Here is a 21,206-nt window from a genome sequence, read left to right on the forward strand (position 1 = left end):
TCATATTAGCATTATAACTTCACGATGTTAAATGTAATCTTACAGTAAACACCAAGAAAACAGCTATAGAATATATATTTTTAAAAATGAGAAAGGAATTTAAACATTTCACTATAAAATACAAACCAAACACAAAAAGAGACAGTAATACAGAAAATAAGGAACAAAATAAGCTGTAACACATAAAACACAGCGCTATCACAGAAGTCTCAATTCTCTCCTTATCAGTAATTCCCTTAAATCTAAGTAGGTTAAATTCTCCCATGAAAAGACTGGCTAAATTTTTAAAACAAAAACAAAAACAAAAACGTATGATCAGATTATGTACTATCAAGGAGAGACTGATGTGTAATCCAAAGACACAAGTTGAAAATGAAAGAGTAGAAAATATTCCATGCACGTAATAACTAAAAAAGAGCAGGGATGATTCTACTAATATCAAACAAAATAAACATTAAATCAAAAAGGTTTTAAGAGACAAAGAAGAACATTATATATTAATAAAAGCCTATATATCCAGAAGAAAAACAACTATAAACATTTACACACCTAATGACAGACCATCAAAATATATGAAGAAAAACTGACACAACTGAAGGAAGAAATACACAGTCCTACAATGGAAGTACAGACTTCAACACCCCACTCACAATAATGGATGCAACAAATCAGTCGAAAGAAAATACAGGACTTAAGCAACCCAGAAATTGATTAGACCTAATAGGCATTTACAAGACACTCTACTCAACAACAGAATATACATTCATTTCTATGGACATGGAACATTTTCCAGAACAGACTGTATGGTGCACCACAATTTAATTCTCAAAAGATTTTAACACATAGATACCACACAAATTATCTTCTCTGACTAGAAATCAACAACAAAAAAACCCTAAAAAATTCTTAAAACTGTGTAAATTAACTTTTAAAAAATCAATACTTCAAAGAAATCACAATGGAAATTAGAAGAGACAAATGAAAATGAAAACAAAACTTATAGACACAGAAAAAAGATAACAGAGAAAATTTACAGTTATAATTGTTTACATTAAAAAACAGGAGTCCTGACTGGGTGGCTCAGCTGGTTGGAATGTCATCAACACCAAAAAAGTCACAGGTTTCATCCCCACTCGGAGTGCAGAGCAGACACATAGGTTGCAGTTCAATCCCCACTCGGAGTGCAGGAGGCAACTGATCAATGTTTCTCTCTCTCTCTCCCTTCCTAGTGCTCTAAAATCAATAAACATATCCTCAGCTGAGAATTAAAAGAAAAAAGTACTGTAAACTATAGCCCAACAAATTGGAAAAACTAGATAAAATTCCTAGAAACCAAACCTTCCAAGACTAAGTCACAAAGAAATAACCAATCTGAATAGACCTAAAACTTGAAGAGATTATATCAGTAATCAAAAAATCTCTAAACGAAGAAAAGCCTTGAACCTGACAGCCTCTCTGATGAAGTCTACCAAATACTCCAATAAGTATTAATCAATCCTTCTCAAACTTTTCCCAAAAAACTGAAGAGAAGGTTACACTTCCCAACTCATCCTATGAGGCCAGCGTTACTCTGATAGCAAAGTCAGACTAAGACATTACAAAAAAGAAAACTATAGGCCAGTATCTCTTACAAACACTAACATAAAATCTTCACCCAAATACTAGCAAACAGAATTCAGCAACATATTAAAAAGAGTAGATACCATAACCAACTGAGATTTACTCCTGGAATGCAAGGATGGTTCAACATGCAAAAAAAAAATATCAATATACTTCTCCACACATCAACAGATGAAAGAAAAAACCACATGATCATCTCAATGACCCATATGAAGCTTTTGACGAAATTCAACACCCTTTCATTACAAAAACATTAAAAAAACTAAGCACAGACGAAAAGTAACTCAAGCCCAAAGTGAACATCATAATGGTGAAAGGCTGAAAGCTTTTCCCTTAAGATGAAGAAATAGGATTGATTTCCAGCCAAGATGGAGGCATAGGTAGACACACTGTACAGCCTCGAAAAACCAAGAGGAGGACAACAACAATTTAAAAACAAAAAACAACCTGAACTGCCAGAAAATCAATCAGTATGGAAGTCTGACAACCACGGAGTTAAAGAAGACATATTCATCCAGACCAGTAGGAGGGGCGGAAACAAGCAGCCAGCCAGTGTGGAGAGGACTCGAGGCAAGGCAACGGCAGTGGACCCAGAGAGGAGGCTGATTATGGAGCCAGGTGGGCAAGGCTGCAGCTGATGGAGCAGACAGTCCCACATTCGCACACAGATAAACTGGGAGGAACAACTGGGGAGTGAGACACACTGCACAACCCAGGGTCCCAGCTCAGGGAAATAAAGCCTCAAACCACTGACTGAAAACACCTGTCAAGGTTGAGGCTGCAGCAGGAGAAACTCCCAGACTCACAGGGGAGTTCATGGGAGAGACCCAACAGGGTCTTAGAACATACACAAACCCACCCACACGGGAATCAGCAACAGAAGGGACCACTTTGCTTGTAGAAAGAGAACAGAGCAAGCACTATTGTTCCCTCTCAGACCCCTGCCCCACATACAGTGTCACAACCCAGTGGACGTGGGTTGCCCCACCCTGGTGAATACCTAAGGCTCCGCCCCTCACTATGTAACAGGCGTGTCAAGACAAAAAATATGGCCCAAATGAAAGAACAGATTGAAGCTCCAGAAAAAATACAACTAAGCAATGAAGAGGTAGCCGACCTATCAGATGCACAGTTCAAAACAATGGTAATCAGGATGCTCACAGAATTGGTGGAATTTGGTCGCAAATTAGATGAAAAATTGAAGGCTACATACGCTAAGTGAAATAAAGGACAATGTACAGGGAAGCAATAGTGATGGGAAGGAAACTGGGACTCAAATCAAAGGTGTGGATCAAAAGGAAGAAACAACCAACCAAACAGAAAAGAATGAAGAAACAAGAATTCAAAAAAATTAGGAGAGGCTTAGGAACCTCCAGGACATCTTTAAACATTCCAACATCTGAATCATAGGAGTACCAGAAGGGGAAGAGGAAAAGCGGTAAGTGGAAACTTATTTGAACAAATAATAAAGGAGAACTTCCCCAATCTGGCAAAGGCAATAGACTTCCAGGAAGTCCAGAAAGCTCAGAGAGTCCCAAAGAAGTTGGACCCAAGGAGGAACACACCAAGGCACAATATAATTACATTACCCCAGATTAAATTGAAGGAGAGAATCCTAGAAGCAGCAACAGAAAAGGAGTTTCCCATCAGACTATCAACTGATTTCTCAAAAGAGACATTACAGGCAAGAAGGGGCTAGAAAGAAGTATGCAAAGTCATGAAAGACAAGGACCTACATCCAAGATTGCTCTGTCCAGCAAACCTATCATTTAGAATGGAAAGGCAGATACAGTGCTTCTCAGATAAGGTCAAGTTAAAGGAGTTCATCATCACCAGGCCATTATTATATGAAATGTTAAAGGGATTTATCTAAGAAAAAGAAGATAAAAATATGAACAATAAAATGACAGCAAATTCAGTTATTAACAGCCACACCTAAAACAAAAACAAAAACAAACAACTAGAACAGGAACAGAACCACAGAAATGGAGATCACAAGAAAGGTTATCAACAAGGGAGTGGGTGGGGGGGAGAGAGGGGGAAGGTACAGAAAATAGGGAGAATAGATGGTAGATAGAAAATAGGAGAGGATAAGAAGAGTATATAGGAAATGTAGAAGGCAAAGAACTTGTATGTATGACCCACGGACATGAACTAAGGGGGGGGGGGGAATGTGGGTGGAAGGGAGTGTGCAAGCTGGAGGGGAATGAAGGGGGAAAATGGGACAACTATAATAGCATAACCAATAAAATATACTTTAAAAAAAATTTTAAAAGGCAAAGGTAACCACTTTCTCCACTTCTTATCAACATTTTACTGGATGTTCTCTGGCCAGAGTGTTTGGCAATAAAAAGAAATAAACACATCCAAATTGGAAATGAAGTAAAATTATCTTTCTTATGATGCAATAATCTTATATGCAGAAAATCCTAAAGATTCCACAAATAAATAAATCTGTAGGAATAAATGAATTCAGCAAAGAACAGGCTACAAAAGCAGCACAGAAAAATCAATTACATTTCTATGCATGAATGATAAACAATCTGAAAGTTACAAAACAGTTTCAATCACACTAACAAAAAAGAAAACCTTTAGAAATTAACCAAAAACATAAACGCTTTTACAATTAAAACTATGAAAGATTTTCCCCGACTGGTGTGGCTCAGTGAATTGAATGCCAGCCTGTGAACCAAAGGGTTGCTGGTTCAGTTCCCAGTCATTCCAAGCCATGAAAAGGCAAGGACCTACATCCTTCTATCCAGCAAAGTTATCATATAGAATGGAAGGGCAGATAAAGTGCTTCCTAGATAAGGCCATGTTAAAAAAGTTCATCATCACCAGGCCCTTTATTATATGAAATGTTAAAGGGACTTAGCTAGGAAAAAGGAAATTAAAAATTAAAAATGCAAACAGTAAAATGACAAGAAACTCACAACTATCAACAACTAAGCCTAAAACAAAAACAAACTAAGCAAGCTAGAACAGGAACAGAACCACAGAAATGAAGGTCACATGAAGGGGTATCAGTGGGAAGGGAGAGGAAGGCAAATGGGGGGAATGGTATCCAGAATAAGTTGCAGAAGTGGTAGGTATAAAACAGACAGGGGAAGGTTAAGAATAGCATGGGAAATGGAAAAGCGAAAGATTTTATATATTCGATCCATGGACATGAACTAAGGTGAGAGAATGCTGGTGGGAGAGGGGGTACAGGGTAGAGGAGAATAAAGGGGAGAAAGAAAATGGGACAATTGTAATAGTATATTAATAAAATATATATAAAAAAGAACAAACAAAATAAGTGTTGGTGACATGTGGAAAATTAAAACCCTGTGCACTGTTGGTAGAAATATAAAATGGTCTAGCTGCTGTGGAAAACAGTATGGCAGTTCCTTAAACAATTAAAAATAGAATTAGCCATCAATAAATCAACAAACAAGTACTGGCAAGGATGTGGAGAAAGGGGGACCCTTTTGCACTGTTGGTGGGAATAAAGATTGGTGCAACCACCATGGAAAGTCATATGGAATTATCTCAAAAAAATTAAAAATGTATCTGCCTTTTGACCCAGCGATCCCACATCAAGTTTAAGGTTTCCTTCCATTCATAGTGTGCTAAAATTTTTTACTGGAAATAAATTTTGTCAGTTTTTAAAAATATTTAAGTCTGTTATGATAATGGTGATCTACACTCTTTTCAAATATGAAATCAACCATGCTGGTTGGACAAATCCCACTGGGTCATATCCCTTAAATATGGTCTTGATTTTTATTTAACAATTTTTTACTTATAAATTTTATATATGTTCATGAGGAATATTGCTCTACAGTTTCCTTACAATTGCCTTTTCTGGTTTAAGTATCAGAGTAATGCTAGTCTCACAGAATAAAACCATTTTATAAAAGCATTTGTGTAGCCTTGGCCAATGTGGCTGAGTTGGTTGGAGTGTCATCCCATAAACCAAAAGGTAACAGGTTCGACTGTCAGTCAGGGCACATACCAAGGTTGCAGGTTCGGTCCTTGGTCGGGGCATGTATGAGAGGCAACCAATTGATGTTTCTCTTTCACACTGATGTTTTTCTCCTTCTATATCTTCCTCCCTTCCTCTCTCTCTAAAATAAGTAAGCATGTCCTCAGGTAGGAATTTTTTAAAAAGCATTTATGTAGAATGGATATTATTTTTTTCCTACATGTCATGTAGAATTCACCAGTGAAGCTATCTGAACCTGGAAGCATTATTGTGAGGATTTTTACAACTTCATAAGTATATTGCTAGGTATTTATCTATTTCTTGAGCTCGGATGCTTTCTGTTTTTTAAAGAATTTGCTCACTTTATCTAAGTTGCTCAATTTGTTGGTATAAAGCTGTACAGAACATTCCCATATCATCATTTTAATGTCTGCAGTAATGTCACTTCTCATTCTTGATATCAGTAGTTTGTGTGGTGTCCTTTAATCCTAATTGGTCTGACTATAGATATAAATTTAACTGATACTCTCTTTTACATAGTTAACTTGTAGGTATGCATAACCAACAAAACTCTAACTGGGCTAAGAAAGCGGGAGTGCCAGATTTTTATCCTTTCTCTTGGTACCACAAACAGCAGTAAGCACAGTGTCTTTGTACCATCAGTAATAATTTCTTGACAAACAGAAGAGTAGACAGGTGATAAGCGTGAAGGCCAAATTTAAGAAACCACCCATTATACAGTAGCAAAAAAAGACCTAGAAGTCAGGAAACTTGAGTTCAAATTCCTACCTACCACTCACTTAATAGCAATGTGACCTTGAGGAAAAGTTAAACTCCCTAAACACTCAATTAGTTCCTTTGTGTTAATAAAATGAAGAAGCCTCCTTATAGTGTTACAAGACTTAAATGATATAACCTTCATAGTGTTCAGTATAAAAGAATATCAAATAATGTTAGCATCCCTCTGTTTGCATAAATAGATTAATGAGCCATTAGTATAAAAGAATATCAAATAATGTTAGCATCCCTCTGTTTGCATAAATAGATTAATGAGCCACTAATGGCAGAAAATGTTTAAGTTGTGCTCGCTTTTGCAGCACATATACTAAAATTGGAACGATACAGAGAAGATTAGCATGGCCCCTGTGCAAGGACAACATGTAAATTCGTGAAGCATTCCATATTTTTTAAAGGACACACAAACAAAGCCAAAGGGGGTAGGTTCAAGGGTGGGAGGTGGGAATAGGTGGGGTGGGGAGGGTATAGTGACGTGAAAATGGAGACAACTATACTTGAACAATAGAAAAAAAAAAGTTTAAGTCTAACGCTATGACCAAAAAAGTGTATTATTAAATGCCTAGATTTCATGCATTGAATTACTTTTATGTTAACTAGAGAATACATACATACATAAGGAAATTTCAAAGTGTATTAAATGTACATAAAAATGAAAAATTGTAAATAAAAATTAAAAGCAAGTTTTCCACCATATTCAGTATCAAAATTCTCATAAATAACTATTTTTAACCATTTGTGTTTAGTTTTAGTGGTTAACTCAGTAATTCTAAGTCAGACAGCTCCTCTTCAATTCCACATTCAGCACTAGCTAAGTACTCAGGGTAATCAAAGAAAAGGATATTAAGCATTCTAAACTTGTTCCAGCTCTCAAATACTATCTCCTTTAGTATTACTTTCATATTGGTTTACAGTACTGATTTCTCTTCTACAATTATACTTAGACCTTTAGCACTTTGTATATAAATATTTTAAAAACCAAAAACCCTCCTGGGTGGTGTGGCTTAGTGGACTGAGCACCACGCTGCAAACCAAACGGTCACCAGTTCAATTCCCAGTCAGGGCACGGTGCTTGGGTTGTGGACCAGGTCCCCAGTAGGGGCTGGTGAGAGGCAACTACACACTGTTATTTCTCTCCCATTCTTTCTCCCTCCCTTCCCCTCTCTAAATTTACTTATAAAATTTTGCTGACATGAGTAATCCTTGAAGAATCAACTAATGTAAGTAAACACTAACAAGGAAATGTAAATTAATACCATTAAATTTGTTCAAATTGTCCAGTTGAAATATTTTTTTCTTACACTATTACTAATTGCTCAAAATTTTAGCAGAAACTTTGAGTCAGTTAAGACTATAATTTTCCTACATAAATTTTTCCTGCCAATGTTCTTAATTGCTTTTTTTTCTCCTTATTGATCAGGTGGCATTTACCTTCACCAACCATAAATCATCCAGGTTCTTAACCATGGATAATTTCTTCCAGGTTTTAGTTTTTGCCTGCTTGTTTTTGGTCTCTTATACCTAATCTACTCCTTTTATTGGGTTGGCCAAATAAACCCATTTAGTTTTTCTCATAAAATACAAAGACACATTTTTCATTTTCACCAATAACTTTATTGACTTGGATAATCTGAATATGCCAGCAATCTCTCACTATTGGTTTCTAGTGGGTAGAGGCCAGGGGTGCTACTAAACATCTTCCAATGCATAAGACAGGCCCACAAGAAAAAATTTTGCCAAAATTTCAATAGTACCAAAAACTTCGCAAAAACACTTTTGACACGTTCAATCAGTCATAGCACCTTCTCTATATACTGCACAAATCTTTTTTGGGGTTTCAGTTGCGTTTTTATCTTTCTTGAAATAATAAAGTATAATATGCCAAAAATGTTGGGTATTTTCTTCCATCTCAATATTAAAATGACTGCACAAAAATCCACCAATTTTAGTTAAGTTTTTAGTAAATGTACACTGATGTGACTGCTGTCACAATACTGTCTAACACAATTGTTTCAAATGAAGTTAAAGACAAATAAGCGCTACAAGAGCCACTGTATAAAAAAACATTAACAGACTTTTTGGCCAACCCAATACATAGCAGTCAAAACAACACTATCACCCCTCCTGTCCTCACCCTTCCCCAACAATACAAGAAAACTGACACCTCCTGGAGTACAATATGCCAGACTTTTTTTAATACTGTATTATTCCACCGAAAAAACTAAAAAGTACTTTACTTTGAAGTGGAAAAGTGTTGCTGTAAGTACAGTATGGAGGTAAACTCAGGAGATATATGCAAAACTATATTAATAATCCTGTATTTCATTTTAAACCTTTTTACAGTTTTTTTAAAATTTTCTACATTATAGGTGACATTTTAAGGAAAGTTATTTTTTTTATTTTTAAAAAGATTTTATTTATTTATCTTTAGAGGGGAAGGGAAGAAGAGAAGGAGAGAAATATCAATGTATGGTTGCCTCTCATGAGTCCCCTGCTGGGAACTGGCCTGCAACCCAGGCATGTGCCCTGACTGGGAATCGAACCGCGATCGTGTGGTTCGCAGGCCCACGCTCAAATTCACTGAGCTACACCAGCCAGGGCTAAGTAAGGAAAGTATTTATTCTCAATAAGTGATGGTATAATTTGCTAGCCATTTGGGGGAAAAATAATTCCTACCCACAAATCTCACATCAAATGTATTCTACACATATTAACAATTTAATTTAAGCCTATTTATTAATCCAATTAAATATTTTTTAACCTCGAGATTAGAAAATGTCTTTCTAAGCAACGCTCTAAAAACAGAAACCTTCAAATGAGACCATCAGACTTAATAGCCTCTGCATTTTTCATTTTCAGGAGAATGATGGAACAGACGGAAACTTTGAACGAAGTTAAAACATAAATTACAAAATTACACAGCCACGTCAATAAAATTAGCAAAGAATTCAAAATGGCAATTTACAGGACAAACTGGAAGAAATGGAGAAATTTTTAAAAACTCACAATCTTCTGACATTTAAAAAAAATAATAAAACTGAAAATCTGAACAGACCAATAACTACTAATGAAATAAAATCAGTAATGAAAAAACTCCCAAGAAACCTAAGACCTGGACCAGACAACTTCACATGGAAATTTTAACAAAAAATTCAATGATGAATTAATATCTGTCCTTTTCAAACTATTCCAAAAAATTGAAGAGGAGGGAAGGCTCCCAAGCTCATTTTATAACACCCTCGTTCCAAAACCAGATAAAGACATTTCAAGAAAAGAAAAAAATTATAGGCCAATATCCCTGATGAACAGATGCAAAAATCCTCAAAATACTAGCAAAATGAATTCAGCACTACATTAAAAAGATCATACACCATAATCAACTGGGACTTTTTTCCCTAGAATACAAGGAGGTTCAGTATCAACAAATAAATTAACAAGATACACATTAAAAAATGAATAAAAAATCATATAATCGTATCAATAGATGCAGAAAAAGTATTTAACAAAATCCAGAAAACATTTATGATTAAAAAAACTCAACAAAGTTGGGATAAAAGAAACCTCAACATAAAAAAGACCATATATGACAAACCATAGCTAACAATATACTCAACAATAAAAAGCTGAACATTTTTTCTTAAGATTAAGAAACAAGAGAAAGATGTCTGGTTTCAGCATTTTTACTGAACATAGTACTGAGAGACCTAAATACAGCAAACAGAGAAGAAGAAATAAAAAGCCACTCAAACTGAAATGAAGTAAAACTGTCATTATTTGCAGATGACATGACACTGTACAGTTTGGTGCAAAAGTACGTTTACAGCCCTGGCCAGCATGACTCAGGAGATTGGGCATCCTCCAAACAAAACAAAAAGTCTCAGGTTCAATTCCTGGTCAGGGTACATGCCTAGGAGGTAGGCCCAGTCCCCAGGTGGAGGCAACTGATCAATGTTTCTCTCCCCTCCCTTCCCCTCTCTCTAAAAATAAAATAAAATCTTCTTAAAAAATAAGTTTACAGCTATTCATATGGAATATAATACAAGTAATGAATAATACTACAAGAATAAACTATGTTTTGTGTATTCACACTGTAAACCTACTTTTGCCCCACCTTGTATATAAAGATCCCTGAAGAGTTCATCAAAAAACACTAGAATAAAGGAATTCAGTAAAATAGAAAACCAGAAAATAACACTCAAAAGTTACTTGCGTTTTTATGTACCAATAACAAACTATAAAAAAAGAAATTTTAAAAAATCTCATTTACAACTGTCTCAAAAAAACAATACTAATAAATAAATTTAACCAGGGAGGTATAAGACTTGTAAGATACTCAAGAAGTGTAAGAAGATACATATAAATGAGCATATTAAGTGCTCATGGATAGGAATAATCAACATCATTAAAGTGTCCATACAACCCAAAGCAATCTACAGATTCAATGCAATCCCTATAAAAATACCAACGGCATTTTTCACAAAACCAGAACAAGTAATCCTAACATTTAGATAAAACAAAAAGACTCCAAATACCCAAAACGATCTTGAGAAACAGCAACAAAGTTGGATGCACCACAAAGTCTGATATCAAACTACAAGGCTATAATAATCAAAACAGCATGCACTGGCATAAAAAGAGAAACAAGGATCAATCCACCAGAATAAGTAGTCCAGAAATAAACCCATACCTATATAGCCAAATATCTATGACAAAGAAGTCAAGACTGCACAATGGAGTAAAGCCAGTCTCTTCAATAAATTAAAAATAGAACTACCATATGACCCAGCAATCTCACTTCTGGGTATTTAGCTAAAGAAATCTAAAACCAATTTGAAAAAACACACATATCCCTGTGTTCACTGAAACATTGTTTACAACAGCCAAGATACGGAAGCAACCTAAGTGTCCATCAACTGATGACTGAATAAAAAGGTGGTACATATATACAGTGGTATATTACTCAACAATCAAATAGAGTGAAATCTCTAATATGCAACAACATGGATGACCTAGAGGTTATTTTGCTAAGTGAATAAGTGAGAGAGAGAAAAAGAAATACGATATGCCATTACTTATATGTACAATCTAAAAAGCAGACAGAACAGAAACAAGCCTCATAGATACAGAGAAGAAATTGATGGCTGACAGATGGGAGCTGGGAGAGATGAATAAAAAAAAAGGAAGGGATTAAGAAGCAAAAATTGGCAGTTATAAAACAGTCACAGGGTTATAAAGTACAGCATAGGAAATATAGGCAATAATATTGTAATAACTATACATGGGGTTGGGTGGGTACTAGGTTTATAAGGGTGATCACTTTGTAAGTTATATAAATGTCTGATCACTATGTTGTACTTCTTAAAGCAATATATTGTACGTCAACTGTAATTTTTCTTTTAATAAATTATTTTTAAATGGCAATTTATAAAAAAAATCAAAACTAAGATATCAATTTCTGCCTATTGATTTGAATATCCAGTATAGAAGAACTGGCACCATCTAACTACTGGTAAATACATGACTAGTACAACTCTAGCAACATCCACCAATGTCTAAGGTGCACTTAGACTCTTACTTTCAATAGCCTATCCAAGACATGGATGTTCACCACAGTTCATATTAAAGAAAATCCAAAAAGACTAAATGTACAACCAAAAGGACTGTAGTAACATGTCATTAAAGATAAAATTATAATCTAGAACTACGCCTGTTAATATGCTTTATGATATTAAATTTCCAAAGGTTATGATACAACACGTATAAGTACCCATTTTTATAAAGAATATATGTATGCATACAAGCAGGAACATATATCAAAATATTAAGCACCCACTATGACTGAAATAAGTACATAGCAAACAGAAAATATATTGTAAATATATTCTTTACAAAAAATATATACTGTAAATATAAAACAATTGTAAATATATATTGTCAGAGTATTAATCCCCTAATAAATTAAGAAGTAACTCTTTCCAACTACATGATAATTTTTTTACATCAAAATAAAATGGCATAGTAGAAAGAAAAAAATTAAGAATGGAACATATACCCTGACCTACATAGTATTTTACCAAAAAGGAGTAATAAGCTTTTCAAGAGTGTAATAATAAAAAAAAAAGTATAATAATGCCCAACTTAGTTATGCCCATACCCTGTTCCCAAATCTCCTGGTTGCAAATTTCTTCTTTAAGAAAATAATATGAATTAACTTGATTATTGTCCTTTCACAATGTAAACATATGCCAAATCATCATGTTGTATACTTTAAGTACATACAATTTTATTTGTCAATTATACTTCAATATAGCTGGGGGTCAGGGGAGGTGATGAACTCAGGGGAGAAAGACAAAAATAGGAAGTTTCAAAAACATTCTGGAAGTTCACATAAAAGAATGATTCAAATTTCAAATTTAGCACAAAAAAGCCATCTTCAAAAGAAAATTTCCAACTTCCGGCCAAGATGGAGGCATAGGTGGAAACACTGTCCCTTCTCGCACAACCAAGTTTAAAGACAACAAAGTTTTAGTAACAAAAATGCAGGCAAAACACAGAAAATTGAACTGTACAGAAGTCTGACAACAACGAACCATTCAGCCAGACCGGTAAGAGGGGTGGAGCCAGCGGCTAGCAGAGCGGGGTCACTGTAGGAAAAAGCAGCCAGACAGACCCAGGAGCACTGACCCAGGAGCACAGGCGATAATTGGCAGATCCCAGGTGTGGGGTGGCAATGGGTGGACCCAGTGAGGGCACAGGGCGGCTGGCTGACCCTGGTCACACATTCGCACGCAGATAAACCAGGCAGAGGAGAGAGCAGTGACACAGCGCAAACCAGGGCCTCAGCACCAGAAAAATAAAGCCTAAAAGCACCAATTGGAAAAACTTTTGGGGTGGAGGTGCCAGGAGTTTATTGGGCTCCCAGGCTCACAGAGTTTATTGGAGCGACCCACAGGGTCCTGGAGGGTGCACAAGCCCACACACCCGGGAACCAGCACGAAAAGGACCCAATCTGCTTGCGGGAAGCAGCAGAGGGGACTGTAATCTGAGAGAGAGCAGAACAAACACCATTGCCCCTCTCTGACCCTGCCACTACCTACAGCATCACAACCCAGCAACTGAGTTGCCCCACCGTCCCCCTGCTCCATGGTGAACACCTAAGGCTCCACCCCTCATACAACAGGCCAAACAGACCAAAACAATATGGCTGAAGAACAGCTCAAAGCCCAGAGCCAATACTTCTAAGCGACCAAGAGATAGCCAACCTATCAGATACACAGTTCAAAACACTGGTGATCAGGATGCTCACAGAACTGGTTGATTATAGTCACAAATGAGAGGAACGAATGAAAGCTAAACTAAGTGCAATGAAGGGAAATGCACAGGAAACCAATAGTGATGGAAAAGAAACTGGGTCTCAAATCAATGGAGTGGACCAGAAGGAAGAAAAAAATGACCAACCAGAAAAGAATAAAGAAATAAGAATTCAAAAAATGAGGAGAGGCTTAGGAACCTCCAGGACATCTTTAAACGTTCCAACATCTGAATTATAGGAGTACCAGAAGGGGAAGAGGAAGAACCACGAGTGGAAAACTTATTTGAACAAATAATAAAGGAGAACTTCCCCAGTCTGGCAAAGGAAATAGACTTCCAGGAAATCCAGGAAGCTCAGAGAGTCCCAAAGAAGTTGGACCCAAGAAGGAACACACCAAGGCACATCATAATGACATTAGCCAAGATTAAAATGAAGGAGAGAATTCTAGAAGCAGCAAGAGATAAGTGGACAGTCACCTACAAAGGAGCTCCCATCAGACTGTCAGCTGATTTCTCAAAAGAGACCTTACAGGCAAGAAGGGGCTGGAAAGAAGTATTCCAAGTCATGAAATCCAAAGACTACATCCAAGATTGCTCTATCCAGCAAAGCTTTCATTTCATAAAGTGCTTCTCAGATAAAGTCAAATTCAAGGAGATCATCATCACCAAGCCCTTATTATATGAAATGTTAAAGGAACTTACCTAAGAAAAATAAGATAAAGAATATGAACAGTGAAAGGACAGCAAACTCACAGTTATTAACTACCACACCTAAAACAAAAGCAAACTAAGAGAACAACTAGATCAGGAGCAGAACCATAGAAATGGAGATCACATGGAGGGTTAGCAACAGGGGAGTGGGAGGAGGAGAAGGGGGGAGAAGGTACACAGAATAAGTAGCATAGACGGTAGGTAGAAAATAGATAGAGGGGAGGGCAAGAATAGTATGGGAAATATAGAATCTAATGAACTTGTGACACATGGACATAAACTAAAGGGGGGGAATGGGGGGAGGGGGTGTGCAGGGTGGAGGGGAATGAAGAAGGGGAATGGGACAACTGTAATGGCATAATCAATAAAATATATTTTTAAAAAAGAAAAAGAAAATTTCCACTGAAAAAAGTTATAGGGGGGCCTACCTGCCATACAGAAAGAACATTTAATGATAGAATTTCTCAAAATTCTTACTACATCATAGATCAGGATTGTGAAGTAAGAAATAGTATTCCTATTTCAAACAAGTTTTCAAAATAACCACACTTTTCTAAGAAATAAAACTATGCTGTTTTAAGTCTCAATTAATACTCACTGTACTCCAGCTTCTTTCTCTTCTTTTTCTCTTTCAATTGTTCCTCCTCCTCCCTGACTCCCTCTTCTTCCTCTCTCTTTTCATCTCCCAAAGCATCATAACATACTGCATCACGATGAGTAGCCTTCCTCTGGAAATGCTTGGTTTTGGATCCCGCTTTCACAAGTACAACTTTTCTTTTCAAACAAGTGCAGCCAAACATGCAGTCAGGTCTGCGGCAATGAGCAGGCTGGCGCTTCTCCAAAGCTAGACTGGAACATATGCAACCCAATCGACAGAAGTCATTGTTGCATGGAGGGGCTCGTTTCCTTATGATTGTGTGGATGGGTTTAGTTTTGAGAGATGCCTAAAGTGCAAACAGAAAATTGTAAATCTACTAAACCAACACCTAACACCACCAACAACCTACAATCATATGTTGGTCTGCCTTCTTCTCAGAATCTGAGCACTCAGTACTAACAGCACAGGATTAGGGCAGATTCAAGTAACAGAACATGAAAATAAATAATTAGGACCTTGAGCATTTTCCCATTCTAACACATAGCACAGGCAAGCAAGAGAATATTTTAAATAATTATGAGCTAAAATATCAACAAAGATAAATTTATTCTCAATAGAAATCACATCATGTTCTAGGGTAGAGGTTAACAACATAAAGCCCAAGGTTCAAATGTTTCATACATAAAGTTTCACTGGAACACAGCCAGGCTCATTCCTAATGTCTATAGCATTACAACAACAGGGCTGAGAAACTATGATAGAGTGCATGGCCCACAAAACCAAAAATATTTACTGTGCTTTATAGAAACAGTTTGCTGATCCTTGCTCTACAGTAATTAAAAAAGGGAATAGCAATGTACATGCATAAAAGTCTTCAGGAAAGATTAATTATAAAGGACACTTTCTCTATTTAGTCCCAATATCTAATGATCTTCAGCTCTAGAATTCAGTCACAGAATTTAAAATGGGAGATAAGGTATAAAAAGTTCATGACAAGAAAATTATCCTCATTTTGTTGTGTCACTTCACATCACTACAGGCTGCTAAGATAGGTGAAGCAATAATGAATGAAAAGTCTTAATATAAAATTTGAAAAGACAGAAGCTCTTTCTCCACAGGTTTATAATTTTTTTGAATTTTGGGGGATTTAGTTCCTTTTAGGCAGAACTTTCAAAGCTGTTTTAACAAGATCAGCAAATGTTCTTGCCCACATACTAGAGAATGGTCATCTGCCTTCAAATAGAATAAGAACACTACTTAAAAACAAAGATACTACTGCCCTCTGCAGCAGGAGAAATCTAGTACACTTGGGTATCTCACTGATAAAGAGCAAATGTGGAACACATTTGTTAGTGACAAATATCTGTTAGTGACAAATAAAGATAGTGACAACTATCTCCTTAGTTGTCACTCAAATAGGTAAATGCCCAATTCTTTTGCCCAAAAACTTCATTCCCCTTTCCCCTCACTTTAACTCTTTCTAGCCAAGAATATACTTGTGGAAAACAACAGATACTTGATACTTACTTGAGCCGTAAGCAGAGTTGTTAAAGATACATCTGCTCGCTCCTCAGTGATATAGGTTCTTGGTTTTCCTTCCCAAAGCGCACAGTCTTCCAAGTCCATTAGCTTCACTTGAGATTTAGATAAGCCTGGAGGGCGAGTCCCCTGTTGCTGCTGCTGTTGCTGCTGCTGGTGGTGTGCCTGCCGCAAGCTAATTTGCTTTGGGAATGTATTTTCCTCTAAAGTTGGCACAACAAAGTTATTCACCTGATTTTCTGAGATGGTGCTAGAATTCTTGGTAACCTTATCTGCTGGAACAATATGAGTGTGTTTCTGCTTTGGTGAAACAGGGTATGGTAAAATGGATTTATAAGATGATTTAGTTCGGCCACTCAAAGTTGCCTGCTTGTTTTGAGACTTTGCCTTTCGAGAGGAAGGGGGTACAGAATGAGGCTTCAAAGAGTAAGAGGTAGAAGGGGAAATGGTAGATTGCTTCTTTAATACACTATCAAGTGTTCGTACATAGCTGGTACTTTTAGTGGGAAGCTGGTATACCACAGGAGATGTGGGAGCATTAGAAGAAAAACCCATGCTTGTTTCCATCAGCTTGCCCTCGTTTTCCAAGTACTCATCTAGCTTATCACTGCAGAAAGCAGAACGGTTTTTCAGTGGACCTTCTGAATTTCCGCCTGGAAATAAGGAGACGCAGATACTTAAAAAAAAAAAAAACCTAGGACAGATCTTCAGATCTCTTAAAAAGTACACTAAAAAAGCCAGGATTCCCCTCCTCAAAAGAAAAATATAAAACTAAGAAATTAAATACAATACACTAATAATTATATTAAAATTAATTCTCTAAAATTATCTCACTACATATATTTAGCATTAGTTTTTGAGAAGTTCTAACAGCAACAATTAACACTAAAGTAAGAGTGTTCGATGTTTGACAATTTATGACATTAGTACAGAGACCATAATTAAGTAAAAATTTAAGAAAAAAATATTTAAATCAGACCTCAATAGTATGCAAAGAGATTTTTTAATTATTTTTTATTCTATTAAATTTATTAGGCTGACATTGGTTAATAGGGTCATCTAGTTTTGAAGTATACATTTCTATGATACATGATCCCCACACTGCATTATGTGCCACCACCAAGTAAGATCATCTTCTGTCACCATATATTTGGCACCCTTTACCTTTTACTACCCCCACACTACCCCCCAAATATTACTTAAGAGATTGCAGTACCTGGACTACAATATAAAGTGCAAGGGAGGGGATAAGGCTCAAAAAGAGAAGTATAAGATTTTGTTTTTAAAGAGTGAAAAAGCCAAGTTTAGTAGAGAGACACTACTATTACAAAGATTCAAAGATGAAAAAAACAATTTAGACAAATAGTTATCTGGTTAGAGTGTAACCTTCCAACAAGTACAATGAGAATGGAAAAACACTAAGAAAGGAAGACCAATAGAATACAGTCAGAATAGTTGGATTAGAAGTTTGCTTTGAAGTACACTGCTATCAGGAATCACTTTACTCCATGAAGTATACTGTTCTGAAATAATGCTTGAGAATGATGCTTTTTATAACCACAGAAATAAGAGAAAGAGCGAGCAGTTTTCAAAGGCTGCAGGAATAACTTAAGCCTGACATGGTTAGGGAGTGAACCCCAAGACCAGGGCTATGATAACACAAGGAATAAACAAATATCAGCAAGACAATTTTCATTTTATTTAAAAACATGAAGAGAGGAAAAACTAAATAAGACTTTTAACAAAGGGTATAGTTACATTTCAGAATATATTTAATGTCTTTTTAAAAAGCCAATTTACGTCAGGGCACATGTCTGGGTTGCAAACCGGTTCCTTGCAGGCTAACTACCAGCAGGGGATGCACAAAAGGCAACCATACATTGATGTTTCTCTCCCTCTCTCCTTCCCCTCTAAAAATAAATAAATAAAAAATCTTAAAAAAAAAAAAAAGCCAATTTACCTTCATTTCTAGATGCAGAAGCACCGTGAAACTTTCCCCTCCATCCCTTGATCTTGGTGAAGTCATTGGTCTTTCCTGTTCTAGAAACAAAGGAAAATCCAGCATCTATAAAAGAAAAAGTAAGAGAGATGACTAAAATCCTAGTGATCCAATATTTAGTATCAAATTCATTACTAAGACTTTGTCTGAAATGTATAAATCATTAAGACTGTGCCACTAGATAAAAGATATACCCTAAACTATCCTAAACATACTTTGTCTCTATCAAAGGTAGTTTTGTATTTATATCACCAATTTATTGACTTCATAAATGCTATGTACTCACCAGGAGAAGCAGGGTTGGTTCCTGTGAGGTTCCAGAAAGGAAAGCTAGTGGCTGGAGGCAAAGGCAGCTGTACTCCCAAGTATTTAAGATCAATGCTCATTGTTGGATCCACTGAATTCAATTTTAAGCCCACTACAAGAAAAAGGGACCACAAATCATATTGGATTTTTTAACCTTTGGTTGGGAGGAAGGAAACAGAGGAGAGAAAAATGATGAAATAAGAATTTAAATGGCAGAGAGACTTTAAGATGACCCCATGATCCTCACCTCCTGGTATTACATATTCACATACTTCCCCCTCCCTAAGTGTGGGTGGGGCCTATGATTTCTTTCTAAGAAATGGAATGTGGTAAAAGGGATGAGATAGACATGATTTACATGTATGTAACAATGTAAGAATAAATGTATCACCCATCTTGCTAGGGCTGCAAGGAAACAAATTCTGCCAACCATCCAAGGGAAACTGGAACATACCTCCCTGCAGTCAAGACTCTAATGAGAAATCAGGCCTGACATTTTGATGATAAACCTTGTGAGACCCTAAGCAAAGGACCCTGTTAAACCATGCAGACTTCTGATCCACTAAAACCATGAGACAACGAATGCATTATTTTAAGCTTCTAAGTTCATAGTAATTTATTAAGCAGCAATAGATAACTAATACATAAACACAGCAGAACTCAGATATTTTGTGCTTTTAAATCTTTTGTGTTCCAGAGACTTTCTAGGACCTCCAATACAAGCATGCCATAAACTGAGCTTATGTCTTGCTTATGACTACTAATTCTCTAGTTATTATTAATGATATTTATGATTAATTTGATATAAAAATAGTATGACTTACTTGCAGATTAAAAGGTAATCTTTTGGGAAAGTATTTACATAAACTTTTATATTTTTTGCTTCACAATTTACATCTGAGATGTTTGTGTTGACGTATTTCTCTCTCAATGATTTTTTCCACTACTATACACTATTCCAGATTATAAATATACTCCAATTTATTTACCATTCTTCTATTGATGAGAACAGCTTCCTATTTTTAACTATTACATGCAGTGCTGCAGTATAGTTGTACTCACAGAGATGTACATCACACATGTGACCATGTATAAGAGCTTTTTCTAATGTATTTAGCTTTTCCTTATGGCATTTCCCCAAATGAGCAAATGCTATATAAGACAATATGTTAATCTTTCAATTGTATGGAATGTTGTATTTGACATATCTGTGGCTACCCAAAACATATGAACACCCTTCCTACAGAGCTGTTACTTTTCCCCACTATAACGCCCACCTCTTTAAGGCAGGTATTAGAAAAACTCACTTTCCAACTTCTCTTGCATTTATGTGCAGACATGAGACATGGGTTTTGCTAATCAGATACATCCATGAAAGACTTCAATTTAGAAGTGAGCACCATGAGGAAAGGAATGCTGTGTAGAATTACACAAATGAGACTGACAGTTTTGGCCAACAAAAGAACTTTTAGGGGTAAAAGTAACCAAGGTCCTATATTGTAGTATACTGTTTTACTGTCCACATTGACAGAGGTGGTGACTGTCCAATGTTGTGGGACTGCTTATATATAGAGCAGTGTGGGAATATAACTTGGGCATTTTTCCTGACTACATACTCCTAGAGTCTGTTTCTCTGGTCTTTCTGGAGATTCTCTGTAAGTCACCTGATATTCTTTAATAAATTCATATCCTGTTTGTAGATGCTGATGTCCGCAAATAAGAATTCTAACAAAAAGTTATTCTGAACTCTTCTTATGTGGAGGTATTAAAAGAAAATGATAACTATGTAACAAACGGGAATAAATATAAGGCAGCTAATGAATGGCTGGAGGCAGGCAACTCTATAGTTACTAATTTCTGTTGGTCTTGCCTGGCCACTCCGAGATCATATTCCAAGAGCACACCTATCACATAATCATGGATTACCATGTGCAACAATGTATAAGGTACGCATGGTAATCCGCAACTTGTTTAAATTGGGAATGTGTGCTCCAGATATTGCCAAATTATTCTCAATGTATACCTCCCTCCAATAGTGAATATCATTGTACTTTAAAAATTGTTCCAATTTTACTGGTATAAAATTAAATCCTATTGTTCTTAAATTTGTATTTTTCTAATACTAAGAACAAGCTTCTAATTTAGCTTTCCTCATTTGTGATTTACTGGCTTCATACTATTGAGCAGAGAAGTATTTAACTTAAAATTTTAACATAACTGAAGCCAGAGTTTGAAGTATTAAGTATTATACTAATAACCTTAAAAGTCATAGACACAGCCCTGGCTGGTATGGCTCGGTGGGTTGAATGTCTTCCCACAAACCAAAGAGTCACTGGTTCAATTCTCAGGCATGGCCCATG

At 36.2% G+C, this 21,206-nt stretch overlaps 1 protein-coding gene and 1 non-coding gene across 18 annotated transcripts in view; one reads left to right on the forward strand and one right to left on the reverse strand.

Moving 5' to 3' along the window:
- The window catches only part of MGA (MAX dimerization protein MGA), a 136,844-nt gene that overhangs the window by 16,755 nt on the left and 98,883 nt on the right, over positions 1 to 21,206 (reverse strand). For all 17 annotated transcript variants that reach the window (XM_037056021.1, XM_037056008.1, XM_037056009.1 and 14 more), the window contains 4 exons: positions 18,827 to 18,958; positions 18,502 to 18,606; positions 16,530 to 17,194; positions 15,003 to 15,348 (listed from right to left, as the gene is read on the reverse strand). In XM_037056021.1, coding sequence (XP_036911916.1) covers positions 15,003 to 15,348; positions 16,530 to 17,194; positions 18,502 to 18,606; positions 18,827 to 18,958 — 1,248 coding nt within the window. The remainder of the gene's footprint in view (positions 1 to 15,002; positions 15,349 to 16,529; positions 17,195 to 18,501; positions 18,607 to 18,826; positions 18,959 to 21,206) is intronic.
- LOC118993649 (U6 spliceosomal RNA) lies at positions 6,669 to 6,775 on the forward strand. Its single transcript, XR_005067905.1, has one exon. It is a non-coding gene; the product is annotated as a U6 spliceosomal RNA (small nuclear RNA).

Source organism: Sturnira hondurensis, unplaced genomic scaffold (genome assembly GCF_014824575.4).
Source record: "Sturnira hondurensis isolate 20B ecotype Veracruz unplaced genomic scaffold, ASM1482457v3 Scaffold0008782, whole genome shotgun sequence".
Classification (NCBI taxonomy): Eukaryota; Metazoa; Chordata; class Mammalia; order Chiroptera; family Phyllostomidae; genus Sturnira; species Sturnira hondurensis.